Genomic DNA, 16514 nt, shown 5'->3' with positions numbered 1-16514 from the left:
ACAGATTTACACAGTAACTGCTACGCAGTATAATGTCCAGTGTTAAATCAACTCTTACAGAGTACACATGGCCTCACTCCGGTGCAAAGTGGGACCATACATACCCTGTTGGAGTTGAATTAACACTGGACATTTTACGGCGTAGTTGTCATGCACTTGACCCGACTACCCTTAGTGTTGTTCAGTGAGATGTAGAAGCAGAGATTATCTTTCTCCTCTTGCCTTCAATCTCTCTGTCTCTTTTTTTTGGCCTTTCAGATCAGGCAGCTGCGTGGTCACCCCACCAGGTTCCAGACACCAGGAAGTGGGGGCTTCCAGGACCTGCGTTTGACCGGCCCTGCCTCGGGGGAGGCTGATTACCTCAGCTCGGACGACGACCTGCTGCCCAGCCCCCTCCCTGCCACGGGCCTGTACCACGCCCTGCAGGGCCCGCACCACCCCTCCCCGCGGCTGGACAGCGAGGGCAGCTCCGACAGCGACGGGGAGGGGGACGGGGACGGGGACGGGGAGGGGGAGGAGAGGGGCGACGACGCGGACTCCCAAACCCCTACGCAGCTCTACGCCAGCATGGTGTGTGCAGAGGCCCTGGAGAACTGAGCAATCTGAGAGATACTGCTGACTCAAAAACGCGCGCACACACACACACACACTCACACACACGCACACACAGTTGCACACGTACACACACAGACGCATACATACACACTCACACACGCACATGCGCACACACACACACACACACATACACACACACACGCACACACTCACACACACACACACACACACACACATATGCACACACACACAGGTACACATGTACACACACACATACACACAGACGCATACATACACACTCACACACACACACACAAACACATGCACACACACACACTCACACACACACCCCGCTGCACTGCTCCCTCCTTCCTCCCCCTCCCTCTCATCCCCTCATCGTCTCCATTCTGTGTCTCACAAGCGGGCGTCGTGTTGGGACGTCTGGAGGGGTGTCTCCTCTGAGCATCTGCAGCGTGGGGAGGGCGGGGTCGCTCGCCGTCCCTCGCCCTCTGAACAGACTGAGTGTCCCAGAGTGAACGAGGCCGGGCACTGGAGCGGCAGCGGGGGGGGGGGGGAGAGCTGTGGGTTTCCCGGCTCGCAGGCCCCCGCCCCCCCACCCCCGGCCTGGCCCTGAGAAAGAGCTGACCGCTCAGCTCCTTCAGACTACCTTTGAAACCACGCGGGGGGAAAAAAACCTGTTGATCAGAAAACAGAGCTGGAAGTGAAACCTCTCTCATTTAGGGAAAACTTTTTGCCACTTCCCCCGGTCGTCCGGTCGCCCCCCGCTCTCCGGGTACCGCGAGAGAAATCTCCGGGACTGTTTTTCGAAAGCCGTACCTTCGTTCGTGCCGGGGCGGTAGTGATCTTCCACCTCCAGCATGTCTGTTGTGCGCACTGTTCCACTGCCAGGTCAGCGCTAACACGCGGTGTTTCTCTTCACCCTTTATCTGTGTTTCTCTTCACCCTTTATCTGTGTTTCTCTTCACCCTTATCTGTGTTTCTCTTCACCCTTTATCTGTGTTTCTCTTCACCCTTATCTGTGTTTCTCTTCACCCTTTATCTGTGTTTCTCTTCACCCTTTATCTGTGTTTCTCTTCACCCTTATCTGTGTTTCTATTCACCCTTTATCTGTGTTTCTCTTCACCCTTTATCTGTGCTCGGTGGCTACGGAGAGCAGGTCTGTGGCCTCACCCTCTTGTCATCCTTCCCTCCTAGCAGTTGGGATCTTTGGCTAACATTTCAGCCCCAAAATTCCCATGGTTCATAGTAACAGTAACTCCCTTTCTCTTTCTATCTCACACTCTCTCTCCCTCTCTGTTACTCTTTCTTTTTATATCTCACTCTCTCTCTCCCTCTCTATTACTCTTTCTCTTTATATCTAACGCTCTCTCTCCCTCTCTATTACTCTTTCTCTTTATATCTCACTCTCTCTCTCCCTCTCTGTTACTCTTTCTCTTTAAATCTCACTCTCTCTCTCCCTCTCTGTTACTCTTTCTCTTTATATCTCACTCTCTTTCTCTCTCTTTATTACTCCTTCTCTTTCTTAAACTAAACTTAACTGGCTGTGATGACACCCCCGTCCAGTGTTGCCTTTGGAAACGCTCGCCCCTGAACACTGTGCTGGATGCTGATGCTCTCTGTGGAAACAGCTACACGTGAGCGTTAAGGGGGAAGGTTAGGTATGAAAGGCACTGTGAGGCAGAGCGAAGTATGGCCTCTTACATGTACTATAACAGGCATCGCAAGAAGCTACACGTAGATTCTTAAGTAACAGTATACCTTACCATATCTGTATTTGTGTGTCTTTATGCCTTAAAGTGGTAGGCAAACCAATTTGAGTTTCGCACTTGTAAAGTAAAGCATTTGGACTTCAGACAAACACAAAATCTCGACATTGCCAAATCAAATTTTTAAGGAAATTATGTTACCTGTCCTTATTTATTTTGATATTTTTATTTTTATATTTCTATATAAGCATTACACATATAAATATCTTTCAAATCTTTTTATTTTATTTTATTTTTATTTTGGTTTCCTCAGTCTTCTGTGCCAACTTGAATCTGGGGGCTGATCCCACTGGATTGTCGAAGCGAGTGAACAGTGCGCTGCTCTGATATCTGTGTTATTTATTATTTTGTATTTAACGTGCGGGCGGCCCCTCCCGCCATCCCTTTCCCCAGTGTGGTTTCATCAATGTGAAAACTGTGAAAGATCAACACTTTTATTTACCCAGAGTCTGTCTGGCCCAGGTCACGTCCCGACCCTCCCACTGTGAACCTCAGGTCCTCGCCGAGAGGTCAGAGGTCATAGTGCGATAACGCCGCGCTCGAGTCTTCGCCCCAGCGCTGCCGGACTGTGTCCAAGCGTACGCAGACACACACACGCGCGTGTGTGTGGGTTACAGAAAGCAGCTCTGAGTGACGTGTGGAACAAACATGTTGGTTTCAGACCTCCTTATTGCCGTGGAAACCGATCCTGTTCCTGGAAGATCTACCGCCTCGTAGGTTTTAGTTTCTACCCTGATTCGGCACGCCCGGCTCGACCGATTAGCAGCTCAACAAGATCTCTGGCTCTCGCATGAAGTTCGCTCTTGTTTGGGCTGGAGTGAAAACCTACAGGACGGTAGATCTCCGGGAACAGGGTTGGTTACCACTGCTTTAGAGAAACTGTAAAGTATGGAAGGACACACTGAAGGAAAATCAACGTGTCGCTGGCTGATTTTTAATCCAGAGGGCTGAAACCAGGTTCACACTGTCTTCTCACCACTTTGCTGTTTCTGTGTCTGTTTTACACACAGTAGATAATGCTTACGGTATGTTGATAAGGGTACTGTATTACAATTATGTCAATGCCTCTTACTGTTGGAATTCTGTCTGTCTATGACATCACTTCCTGGCGGAGCGTTCTGTGTTTGATTACAGTTGAGAAGAAAAATTGAGATGTTCTGTTTCAAATGTTGCTCAAATGTACACCCGACCCAAATCCTATTCTGTGAATATATATCCCTAATGTCTGATCAGCACCCTACTTCTGAGCTACTGCCCCATATACTGAGGCATTAGCAGTGTTCTTAGGTCACAGGATGTCACTACATTTTTAAGGGTGTCAGATAACGGCATATCTGTGTGTCTGTCTGTACATACGTCTGTTAAGATAACCAGATACAGAAACTAAATGTGCACATGTGTAAGAGTGTTCACTGTACATTCTCTGCGGCTTGGCGTTTTGCATTACAGAACTGTGGCGGGTGAAAGCTTCAGATTATGTCTTTACGTACTTTAGGTTGTAGGGAGTGACTGTGCCATAGTATGCCTTTACTGAAGAACCTGAAATCTTTTGCAAAATCAGCTTTATTTCACCCGAGTTGTACATTAGAAATTATACTCAAAATATACATAACTCAACATGCAATTGACCTTTACATATAACTGGAGCAAATATTTAGAGATATATGTTATAACGAATCTATAGAAGCTGAAGTATTATATGGATAATATAACAGTATTGTGGAAACAATTCACATTAGTAGTATTATATAATGAATATGTTATTACGGTTCTTCTGTATGGGCTAGTTTTACTGAGTTGCAGCGGTGTGTAGTGGTTGAACAACCTTTTGATGCCCCGGTTGAACTGGCCTGAGGTTCAGAAGCGCTACAGTGTCAGGTTCAGAAGCAGAAGAAAGAGTCTGGTAGGATGTCCGTTTCTGTTCAGCCCAGTTCAGGAGGTCCACGCCAGCCAGCTTTGGGATGAGTCTGACGGCTGACTGACCTTTATATAACTCTGAGGGCTCTCCGAATGCCCTTGCGTCTCATACACCGTGCACGACGTGTTGCCAAAATGTAAACTTTGGAGATTGTTTTTACACCGAAAAAAGCGACAGAGAGCAGCGGGAGTTCCACATTTGCGACGTGAGCAAAGAAGAGGTGCTAGAGGCCACAGGTCTTTCAAAATGAAAACCTCCTCCTACGTACTCGCCAGATTATAAAGTACTGTACGTCTGAACTGTTTTCTGCTGGCGATTTTCATGTGAACGGTACAATAAAAGCACGCTTCGTTCACACAAAAAAACAAAGGCCTTCTGAACGTGGTTCCTGTGCCCCGCCATCCGCAGTCGTGTGGCAACCACCTCCTCGCCCTGCTGGGTTCCTGTCTCCTCGATAAAGACGCGCAGGGGTGCGACTTTAAATCTGCTCAAAGCAGGCCCTGACTTTTCCTGAGACGGCAGGTAGAAAGGTGTGCGTGGGTCGACAGCCAGTGTAAAAGGCCATTAGGGTGAAAGGATATGTGACCGCGCAGTGATGTCGATATCACAGCTAATCGTTTGACTCTTGCTGTTCTTGGTGCCATTAGAGAACGCCGCGTGGCTCTTGGTCTGGTGGCCGGATGAAAATGGAAGTGTGGTAACCAAGAATAAAAAAAGAAAAAAATGTATTAATTGTGACCTGTCACGAATGGTCATGTATTCCTTACTTCCTCGCTGCAAAAAGGATATGAATCAATCTGCATATTTTTCAGCAGGAAAACAAAAAAAAATCAGCTCTTGGGCCTGTTCTTACAGACGGAAATAGCGCATTTTAGTGGGGTAGATTTAATGCGCCATCAAAGGGGTTTCACCAAAATTACTGCTAAAATAAGATTAATTGCAGGCAGTTTTACTTTGCTTTAAAAGTGAAAACCTTTTTTTTTTAAAAAGAAAAATGTCCTGCAGAAAACAATACTTTCAAAAAAGAGTTATTTAAGGTATAATGATATACAGTAAGCCAGTTATGCCAGATTGCATTAGTCCCTTCCACTACAGGCTGGAACAACGTTTGTAATTAATGCAGGCTTCTAAGGTCCCATGGGTAAACTGTTTGGGTCCGCAGCTGAGGTACAGAAGCAGCCGGCTGACCCTTTGAGAGTCTGGAGCTGAGTATCTCTAGCCTATCTGACTCAGCGATCATGATTCATTTTGGGACGCTTCACTAGAACCTGCTCAGCTGATCCTCTTAGATCTGGGATAAAGTGCCCCCCAGGCCCACCCACCTGGGGGTAAGCTGTCCACGCCATCTCAGTCCATGACTCTATCTAAACTCGAGAGCGTATGGAAGCATCTGATTTGGGAGAGGGTCTGCACTAGCCTGCCCCAGTCTGACTTGCTCCTTGGAGATGAGAAAGGTGCAACTATGTACAGAATGATGACTTTGGATAATCATTATAAATATATGAAAATATTTTGAAAAACAACATAATGATCATGTTATCATTATTGTTATTGTTATCAGTGATAAATATCATGTAAGTGTGGAGGGTAATGGTATTAATTTTTTATTCATGCCTTCTGTGGCATGCCGATAAAGACAGCAGTGTCCTTGAACACAAAAAAAGTGCTACTTGAGTGGTTTCTGATTTCTGATTCTGTATTGAAGGTTAAAAGGGATGTGACTGGCCATGGAATGCATCAGATATAATTCAGACAGCACCCAAAAACTACTGCAGTATCTTTGTTTTGGAGAAGGCAGGAATAACCCAAATGTCACCGGTGTCCATTACCAACCTTGAACCTTATCCACTCTCACAGTGTTACCATGTTTGTCTTAAGTATATCAATGGCGACAATAAAGTTTTACGGTTATGGCGATGACGATATTAATGATGACAATATGAAATAATTCAGTGTTCTGTACTTGATGAATGATTATGATTTAAAAAAATAAACATTTACATCATGTTCTCAAGAAGCCGCACATCTGGTTTTGGTGGATGGTCTTGTCGTGTGTGTGTATGTGATTTATTGTCATGTGTTTCCAGTCTCTTTGATGGACAGGAAAATCTCAGTGAGGGAGTTGTGGTGAACTCACCCTGTTAGATCTTCCTGCAGTCTGTGGTGCGCAAGTGCCTCTCACTCGCTTTTTCCTCTTTTTATTCTTTCCACCATCCCCCCATCATAGCCTTTACACATCTGTCCATCACCCACAATTTTGTGTATTGTAAGTTTCTTTCCCTCTTAATCACCCCCCGCCCCCCCAATTCAGTCTCAGCCATTTTGAAACACCCTCCATGCTCATCAATTGAGCGTGGTTCCCCCACACATTAACATTGGCGAGAACTGACAAAGGAGTGTTCATTGTACGTGTCCTTTAATGCTTATATTTTCTCAGGCTTTCCACCTCCTACACTCCACCAAACAATTTTTTTTCTCTCTCGTCCCCCCTTTTTTCTCAGCTATTCTCAACTTGCAACAGTCTGGCTGTGTCGCCGTTTGACAGCTTTGGAGCTGAGAAGCTGCACTTAGTAACCTATGGTTTGTGAGCGATTGAGACACGCAGTTGAAAGATAGCGAGAGCGTGTGATTTCAGGTTCTTAACGTCGTTCTGATTTCAGTTCATACTTTTAGTCTCATACTCGAAGTACAAAGGTAGCTATTAATATGAAAATTCTGTTAGCTACTTTTTAAGATGAAAAATGAAACCATCCTCTGATACAGAAGCGATTATGGGAGGAATAACGAAGATTGTTCTGTTCTGGTAATACTTTTCATTAGTTGCACACGACAGTTAATTGATCATTTCATTAAAAACAGAATGTCCATGAGGAGTCTCACACAATAAAATGTTAAATCAGTGTTAAATCTACTGTTACACATTGGACTCATATGTACCATGTTAGAGTTGCATTAACACTGGACGTTTTTTTCTGCGCAGACACTCTACGGGGATAGTCACTGAAAACATAATTTTGTCTCTTTCTTTAGGAGAACATTCTGTTTTTGTTTGCCTCGCTTATTAACTGAATGTACCAGTTATGATGAAGCCCGTTGCGACCCAGTAAAACCACTGGTGCAACAAACAGCGTGTTTGGCTTCGCAGAGAGGAAGCTGTCTGCGGTCTGAAGTGCTGAGCGATTGAAAGGTGCAGTGCGGGCTCTTCCTCACTCAATGTCAACGTCTCTTGGCTGACCCAGCGCGCGATCAAGCTTCAAATCTCCGTGATTTATAACGAATTGATGCGTTCGTAATAATAAAAAAACTGACAGCAGTTAACTGTTTAGCCCCATAGAGAGAACGAAACTTTAAAATGGTTAGTCTAATTTCATTTTAGCTTTTCACGTTTTTAGAGAAACTATTTTAGAAGTTATCGATCTGATGATAATCTGTGTCTTTGACAGCAACTGGTAAGTAGGCTATACCAAACTTTTGTCACTGCAGAATATAAACTTTTTTTTATTTTTTAAATGTATTTAATTCATATCATAGTTAGACATTTTTAATAGCAAAACAGTTACGCTAATACTCTGCTCTTAGGTGATATGACTACACAGAAAATAAGTCTAAAGGCTACATTTATATGTCTTTTCTACAGTTTTGAGATATTGAGCTGTAAAGTTCTTGTCAGGAGGTTTTATCACTTAGAACTTCCTAAAAACTGGAATTACATTCATATTTAAAACTTTTTTTACATTTTATTTTTATACACTACGTATTTAAAGAATGATAAATGCAGCATTTATTTGTAGCTTATATAACTCATTTTCATAATGTCACTTGTTACTGTACTGTTATCATGTTATAATAGGCAGCGCCTTTTAATCTTGTGGTAGTTTGCAATTACCACTTAAATTGTCATTAAGGTTGGTTGCACAGAAAGAGTTTGCCTTGATTTTCAGTAAGTGCAAACCTTTTCCGTGATTTTAGCAGATTCGGCTACTAAAGTTAATCTCTTTCAAGTGGGCGACTGCCAGCGGTTTCAGACCTACAACCCACAAGCAACTTAATTACAAATGTATTTTAATTTAAAATGACATTTTCTCATTTTAAAATAAAATATTCAGACAGTTCTTCCAGAAGAGATGGCTATGTTGCAGGTGCCTATACATCTTATAAAAATATAATATCTTATTTAAAAAACACATTCGTTGTTGTTTGTTGACATCCCGAGACACTGGCGAATTATTGCAACAGAAATAACACGATCGTCTGCAGTAGCCTACTATCCAGTCCAGCGCAGCTGTGTTATTATTAATTAAATGTTGGTATTTCCTTGTTGTCGTCTTTTATATTGTTAACTCTTCGATCAGAGTTGGATTCGCAGTTAGGTATTAGGTTTGAAGTGCAGGGGAAAATTCAGAGCGTTACTCTGAACCACAATTGCACGGTATGCGCTAGTGGTGCTAGATTTCGTGCAGGTCCTGGAGACAAAGTGATACCAAATGGTGATCATACCATATCGGTCTCTTTATGCATCCGTTTTCAGCAGTTGGAATTTGTAACAAAAAAGAAACTGTTTATTGAGCGCGAAAAATGTATTTACGAACCTGAAAATATGCATTGTTTTGCAGAAGAGGCTAAAGGGTTGTGTGTTGCAGGTGTTGGTAAGCGAGCTTGAATAATTAGGTCGAAAAGAATGATTCTTGCCGATTAAAAAATCTACAGATGATTATCTGCAGGTGTTTACTTTCATTTTTCTTCTAGTATAACCACACCTCAGACTGTGGAGTAGGACATACAGGTGTGCTAAAGCTGTAGTTAAACTGCCATCATCACAGCTGTGCGTCTGTCTCGCGACCAAAGCTCGAACACTCGCTCGTTGTAATACGCGGTAACCCATATACTGTAGCATAGTGTGCAAGGTATATATAGGCTAATAATAAACGAATACGCCCATTAATTAAATAGATATATTTCTCAATGGTTACCGTAAATCAACGTTCTGATCACTGGCGACATTAACCTGTCATATGGGTATCTATTGTCTGGGTTGACACACACCAGCACATGTCATTGAAATCTTCTGGCTATACTGTGATTTTATTGCTTACATTTAATATAATCTGATTCACTTTCACTTCTCAATCATAAATTAGGAAATGTATATTAATGTATGATTATTAAATATGTTGAAAAACACAATATTATTACAATTAGGCTACATCATTTACAACTGCAGATTTTGAATTTTATGTATGAACTACTGCAACCACATTGAGGAGATGGAAATAGCAGTGTAGTTTCTGTAGCAAGTAGCCAACATTTTTATGTATCATATGCCGATTTTTATACAATTCATTCATTCAATGTGTCAATTTCTATTTATAATACAATTTCTGGATAGGCCTGCCGCATAGCAGAACATTTCACATGTATGCACGTCACTTTTCCCAATTAATACAATTCTCCATAGAGCAGGATAACACACTGCACAGCATATACCACGCGTCATATAGCCCAATATCGGAAATTTTTGAATAGTAGCGTCAGATGATTTGTTAGCTGTATTGCGAATCTGTCCTCCTCAGACAGTTTCAGGTCAGAAGTTTAAAAAATTGAAGTGACCGCATCTTATGTTGATTATTAACAATACAATTCGATATGCACTTACTTTACGTCGCTTCGGATAAAAATTTGACGTCTGCCAAATAATTGTCATGCAATGTGATTAACTAATGCCTAACCTACCCTCTTGCAAAGGCTAGCCTACCGTTAGACTGCTAGCATTCAAAACACGTAATTCCACAAAGTTTTCCTTCTTTTTTATATTTATTTTTTTAGCAACGCTGATGCCTTCATCAGTGACAGTATTATGACCTGTAATTCCTGTTAAAACAAATGTACAAGTAATTGCTAGTTAGAGGATCAACTAGCAATCAGCTAGCAAGTTCTTAACAGATTCTTAACTCATTGCAGCTTATCCAAAAATGATGTCAACCTGGGGTAATGTTTAAATTGGGTTAAATTGGGTACTATGCACTTAACTTGCATATTTCCCAAATGGCCACACAAACAATCTTTTTGGCTGATTATAACACCACATGGATACATGTAAAACACTGTAAAATAAAAGCGTGCTGAGGTTTGTGGGACCCTCCCATTGGACACGGCTATTAGTCCTCAGTGCATAACACTGTCCTCTGCAGGCCATATTTTTGCCTTTGTCAGCCAAAATGGCGGTACAAAGCTGTGTCGCAGGACAGTTTCCGCACTCCACACAGCTCTGGTTAGATCCCACCCAACACAGCGAGCTTGCGTACGGTAAGAGTGAAACCCTATTTCTCTGTTTCAGAGACGGCACCTCCGCTTTCCGCTTCCCTTTCGACATAACCAATCAGCAGCGGCAGCTCCTCCTGAAGCTCCTCCCCTCTCCCCATGCCTCGCTCCTTCCTGGTCAAGAGCAAGAAGGCAGGATGTCACACTCCGCGCTGTGCGGAGGACAGGCGCCACTCAGTACCCGACCCGTGCGCCGTCGTGCTGTCGGAAAGGACACCATTTCCCAGAATCCCCTCTTCTAACGGTTACCCCGTTGTCATGGTTACGGAGACGGGCGACTCGCCACCTTCACACCTCTCACCCATGCTTCCTGTTGCACCTTGGTCTGCAGGTAGGTGTTTGAAATTAAACTCGAACCTTCACCCATCTACTGTGGGTGTTAAAAGCCCAGCTTCAGGATGCCTGATCGATGTTAATGTTTCCTCCCCGAACTTCACCTCAGGCCAGCCCAGGCAAGATGTGGACCCTCTCCCGGCCGGGTGGTCCCAGCCCCCCCCGAACTCCAGGGTCCCCCCGAAAGAGCGGGAGCTGGAGAGGCTGCTCAGCATGCTGCCGAACCCCAAACAGGGGGCTGGGGGGCGAAACGGGGGGGCAGAGGAAGTGGTCTGCACGCAACGCAGCGGGCTCAAATCAGTCCCCAGCCCCTGCCCTCTGTGCAGGAAGGTGAGCACAAACAGGATGGTTCACAGGGGCCCCGCTGTACCAGCACCAGCAGACCTGCCCGCGTTCTCAGGCTGAAAGAACTGCCAATGAGCTGTTCTGAGCATTAGAAACGGTGATTGGCTTGGGCACGGAGCTGCACAGAGCAGTCAGGTGGTTAGGGTCTCCACATGCAGCCTGGCTTCACTCGCTGTCACATGTTCTCCCTCAGATGCTCTCCTCTGCCGACGGTCTGGAGGCTCACCTGCACAGGTCACATGTCAGCTGGCTCACTCTCCCATTGGGTGCATACGCCAAGGTCAATGACCAGACGTACGTCTTCAGGCCAGAGCTGGGGCAGCACAGCAGGGCCAAGGTGAGGCTAATGGACGATGTTTATTCACCTAGAAACGATCGCAAGCACCATTTCTAAAGTAAATAAAGGGTTAAAAGTGTTGTGATTTAGCTAAGCGCTAATTTTATTTTACTACCCTACAAGTCACAGAGAGCCAGTGAATCATCATAGTAGGGCTCAGTGCTGCTCAGAGTGGGACTATTTGCAGCGGTGAAGACGAGGTGTGTGTGTGTGAATGTGTGCACGTCAGGAGAGGAGTTTCAGCTGTAAGGAATGCGGAAAGACCTTCAAGCGCTCGTCCACCCTGTCCACGCACCTGCTGATCCACTCGGACACGCGGCCCTACCCCTGCCAGTACTGCGGCAAGAGGTTCCACCAGAAGTCCGACATGAAGAAGCACACCTTCATACACACAGGTAACGCGCGCGGCAGTGGAAAACGAGGACGGACACGCGAATGACACTGACGCAAATCGCCACGAGTGCTACTAGCTCCCCCTTGTGGAGAATCTTCAGCCTGCTATATGTGAGTGAGTGTGTGAGTGAGTGAGTGAGTGTGTGAGTGAGTGTGTGTGAGTGAGTGAGTGAATGAGTGTGTGAGTGAGTGAGTGTGTGAGTGTGTGAGTAAGTGAGTGAGTGTGTGAATGAGTGATTGAGTGTGTGGTAGTGATGGTGTTGGTGGTGAGTGAGTGAGTGAGGTGTGTGAGTGAGTGAGTGAGTGTTGTGTGATTGATAGTGAGTGTGTGTGTGAGTGTTGAGTGGTTTGATGAGTGATGAGTGAGTGAGTGAGTGTGTGCATGAGTGATTGAGTGAGGGAGTCAAGTCCACTAGGTGCTTCGCATTCGACCTCCACGTTAGCTAGCTCCCGTAACGGCTGCCGCTGTGACGCTGCGTCTCGGTCTTTGTCTCGCCCAGGTGAGAAGCCCCACGTGTGCCAGGTGTGCGGAAAGGCCTTCAGCCAGAGCTCCAACCTCATCACGCACAGCCGCAAGCACAGCGGCTACCAGCCCTTCACCTGCGCCCGCTGCCACGCCGGCTTCCAGCGCAAGGTGGACCTGCGGCGCCACCAGGAGCTGCACTGCGGGTACTACCGCGCCGAGGACCCCGCCCAGCACATCGAGGCTCTGCAGCGCGCGCACCTGGGAGTGCACTGAACACGCACCAGCGACACCAACACACACCTCTCACACGCCTAACACTGAACACCACTGAACACACGCCTCTCACTGAACACCACTGAACACACGCCTCTCACACGCCTAACACTGAACACCACTGAAAACACGCCTCACACTGAACACCACTGAAAACACGCCTCTCACACGCCTAACACTGAACACACGCCTCACACTGAACACCACTGAACACACGCCTCTCACACGCCTAACACTGAACACCACTGAACACACACCTCTCACTGAACACCACAGAACACACGCCTCTCACACGCCTAACACTGAACACCACTGAACACCACTGAACACACGCCTCTCACACGCCTAACGGTGAAAGCTGAACACCACTGAACACACACAGACCTGAATCAAGCGCACTGCGCAGTAACTGCCGGACCCCGAGAGTGCACACCCCATCCCTGAGCACACACTCAATTATCACCAGTCCCTGAACACGTAACTAATGTGGACTGAGTGTGCACAAGTGAAAGAGTAATGCAGTGACAGGCATTGCTATTTACATCTGCTGTTTCTAGTGCATAGATGTGTTGTATGTTCAGACATAAACTGGAATGAAGGTGAGGTACACTCATTTGGGGGGAATACCCATGCCATAAGAGGTTCATTTTTTAAATAAAAAAATATGGCTACCAAATTAATATTCTCTGAAAGATGAATATGGTGAATATTTATTAGTAATATAACAAGCAATGCCTTTTCACATTCTGCTGTAAAATTCTGCTGCACTTTTTGTTTTTCAGGATAAATATGAATTTTCAAAAATATTTTAATGTTGTTTCTTTCTAAATCTTTGTAGTAAGAATTTATATTTATTTCTCTTTAATGAAGTGTTTTTTTTTTTGTTTTGTTTATACAACCTGTTATGCCTGCTTCTACCAAGGATTAAAATGATGCAAATTTGCACAGTATGTGTGTCTGTCAACTGTCTATTATTGAGATTTATGTCACACATATGTATTATATGTAAATATAATCTTTTTGAAATATACAGTAACATGAAATAAAATTATATAGCCACCTTCTATTTTTGTTCACTGTTTTTGATTAATATTAATGCACAGACATTAGCCACCGTGCGCTCACCCCTAGAAAGAATTACTGCCAAACCTCTTCATATCAGACTTTTTTAAAATGTCGATGGTGATATCACTGGCCCAAAGATGGCAACAAAAGTTAAGCAATTTATAGAGCACACAGCCAAATTAAAATCCCCAATTTGAGAGAACTCAAATTCACGACACTAGTCACTTCTGCCAACCAGCAGCCAATCCACCCTACAGCTTACCCCTGCAAAACACCTGAAGCCAAGCAAGTCTGGGTTTGTTCTCTAATTGTGTCTGGGAGAAACCTTGATCAGTGCGGGAAGTTGCTTTAACGTGCCAGCAGGGGGCGATCTTCCACATCCCGGAACCCAGGGACACAGAGGCGAGCGTAAAAGGGGGCCTGACTCATTGTGGTCACCAAAGAACCCGTGTCATTCATCGCGGAGCAGCGGGTTTCCAGCGTCCCGGCCAGATTTACGCGGTGCGTTCGGAGGGAAAGATGACTCGCCGCGGATGACTCAGAATCAGTGGGCGTGCGTAAGGTTGAGAGCAGCCATTCCCACGGTGGCTGAGATTCAGGTAGATCTGCACAGGAGATGTTTATCAGGGTAAGCGTTTTCTCACCTTCGAGAGAAGCCAGCTCGCCAAGCTTACCGGCCGACACGCACGTCGCTTCACACGCGGGGTTCTGTTTGACTCGCTGCACTGAACTGGCAGCCGGTGAGCACGGCCAGGTGGGTTGGATGCGAACGGTTCCCATACGCACGCGCTCAGAGGCTTTCACCATGTGACCAGGGAGCCGGGCTAGCAGCCCCTGCGCCTTTTGCGAAGTTCCGCTGGATTTAGGGACCGCAGTGAGTCCACAGAAACAGGAAATGACGGCACCCCCCCCTTCAGCTCAGTCCCCCCCGCCCCCGTCCCCGAATCAATGCACTTGAGCATTCCATCTCCTCGTTCCGGAGGGAAGTGCGCCTCCTAGTGGCTTGCCAGTTCCAGTTTCAATCGAAACCCTACGTTCATAAGTCCTGCCACACGCAACTACAGCTTCTCTGTCCTGAAAAGGCTAGAGACACAAAATGGCCGCTGGAAGGTCATTCTCACTGAAGAATAGGTTAGCTTGCAACTAAAATATCAGCCAGCGTACGCATCAGTAAAATGGGTAAAAATTTACATAGCAATATTAAGTTCCCAGACACTTTGCGCGGGCAGCTACAGTTCTGACTAAGAGGATGTGGAATGCAAAATAAAAAAAGACTGCTTTAAACAATGGACACTTTTTGGAAGTTTTTTTTATTTCATTTTAATTTTTTAACGTTTTTATTTTTTTTCTCCAAAAAATCCTGAGGTATTCACAATATAATGGCATTTATTTTGTTTGAAATATCAAGGAAATGAAAGACAGGGAAAATAAAATGGAGAGAAAAATAAATCTGATGAACAGTAAAGCTGTACAATTTGAGAGAACCGTCTGAATAAACCGGATGTCAGAGACACAAAATGTTCGAAACAAAAAAGCTTTGAATTCACTTTCACTCTTTTTTTTTCTTGTAATCTTTAACAGAATTCATGCAAATTCATAAAATAACCACTTTAACAGGCCCCCTTTCCCCTTCTCCAAACACTAGCTACATCCTCCACTAAAACGATTCCACCCAACACACACACACACGCTTTTTTAGCCTTGGGGCTAAATAGGGTTCTATTTGCTACAGAGTGCAGTATAAATATGTATCAAGCCAATTCACTCCCTTGAAACAAGGAAGCAGTTTCAGATTTTACACCCGAACACAACTCCGGCTTAACTCTATTCCATTACTGTTGCTGCTGTTGTTGGCATTCTGAGAGCATTCTGATGGGAAAAGTTCCAACAAAAATCCCCCCCCCCACCCAAAAAAAAACATTCGAGCATACAAAACACAATAAAAGGGATATTTGAGATTTTTGTTTCTGTCAAACGAAAAGGGAGAGATGTATTTTACACTGAAGTAAAGCACTACAGCTCTTCCTCGCATTAAGTTTGTTCTTCAGAAAGCCCGAAACGCGGACGCGGGTCAGGCGCGTGACAGAACAGCAAACGGAAGGACTGATCGGCCGGCCGGTCCGGAGCAGCTGCCGACCTTTTTTGAACACCAACAGTACACACGTGGCTGTCATGGTAACCAGACAGTCAGCAAACCCGGTCAGTGTGGCAGACAGCACGCTGAGGCGCCGAATCAGAGGACAGGAAAGGAAGAAAGGAAGAGAAAGAGGGGTGGATGAAAGATTTGGGGGGGGGAGGGAGGGCGGGGAAGGAATGAATGGGAGGAGAGTTGTGCCTGTGTCTGATCTACCAAACCCACGCTCGTTGGGTGTCTTTAAACTGGTACTCATCTACAGTAATACCGCACGCACACCCACGATTTCAGAGCCAACACAAACGCCCATTTTGTCTGTCTGCAATTAAGTGTTCATAACCTGGTACTGGGACATTTGGTTTCTGAGCAGAACAGTAATGCCAACAACAACAACAAAAACAAAAACAACAACAAATTAACTGCTACTTCAAAGCGATTCTCGTTTGGCTTAAACACACCCGCACACACAAAAAAAAGCGTGTAGAACCAAAAAACATTCTCATTGGGAAACTTCTTACTGGAAAGAGTCAGCAAATGTTAAGATTTCGTCCGTCTAAACCTCCTCTGTGTGGGGCACAGTTTACAGTGAC

The 16514-nt window shown here is 45.1% G+C and overlaps 2 protein-coding genes across 4 annotated transcripts in view; both read left to right on the top strand.

The window, feature by feature from the left end:
* evi5l (ecotropic viral integration site 5 like) overlaps positions 1-5240 on the top strand; it is a 39544-nt gene extending 34304 nt beyond the window's left edge. For all 3 annotated transcript variants that reach the window (XM_064324104.1, XM_064324102.1, XM_064324103.1), the window contains one exon: positions 259-5240. In XM_064324104.1, coding sequence (XP_064180174.1) covers positions 259-597 — 339 coding nt within the window. In that variant the 3' untranslated portion in view covers positions 598-5240. The remainder of the gene's footprint in view (positions 1-258) is intronic.
* A 2029-nt stretch (positions 5241-7269) lies between these two features.
* On the top strand, positions 7270-13042 carry LOC135248969 (zinc finger protein Gfi-1b-like). The gene is made up of 6 exons (XM_064324105.1): positions 7270-7709; positions 10595-10909; positions 11021-11241; positions 11450-11593; positions 11823-11988; positions 12487-13042. Exons 2-6 carry the CDS (start codon positions 10678-10680, stop codon positions 12723-12725), a joined length of 1002 nt encoding a protein of 333 aa, XP_064180175.1. The 5' UTR covers positions 7270-7709; positions 10595-10677; the 3' UTR covers positions 12726-13042.
* Positions 13043-16514: the final 3472 nt, after the last annotated feature.

This window comes from Anguilla rostrata, chromosome 2, assembly GCF_018555375.3.
Source record: "Anguilla rostrata isolate EN2019 chromosome 2, ASM1855537v3, whole genome shotgun sequence".
NCBI lineage: Eukaryota > Metazoa > Chordata > Actinopteri > Anguilliformes > Anguillidae > Anguilla > Anguilla rostrata.
The sequence above is the reverse complement of the archived record's forward strand: the minus strand, read 5'-3'. Positions and strand labels throughout refer to the sequence as shown.

Coding starts and splice junctions, on each gene's coding strand:
- LOC135248969 (XM_064324105.1), top strand. CDS start 10,678: ATGCCTCGCTCCTTCCTGGTCAAGAGCAAGAAGGCAGGATGTCACACT. Junction 10,910..11,020: donor TGTTGCACCTTGGTCTGCAG/GTAGGTGTTTGA, acceptor ACTTCACCTCAG/GCCAGCCCAGGCAAGATGTG. Junction 11,594..11,822: donor GGCAGCACAGCAGGGCCAAG/GTGAGGCTAATG, acceptor TGTGCACGTCAG/GAGAGGAGTTTCAGCTGTAA.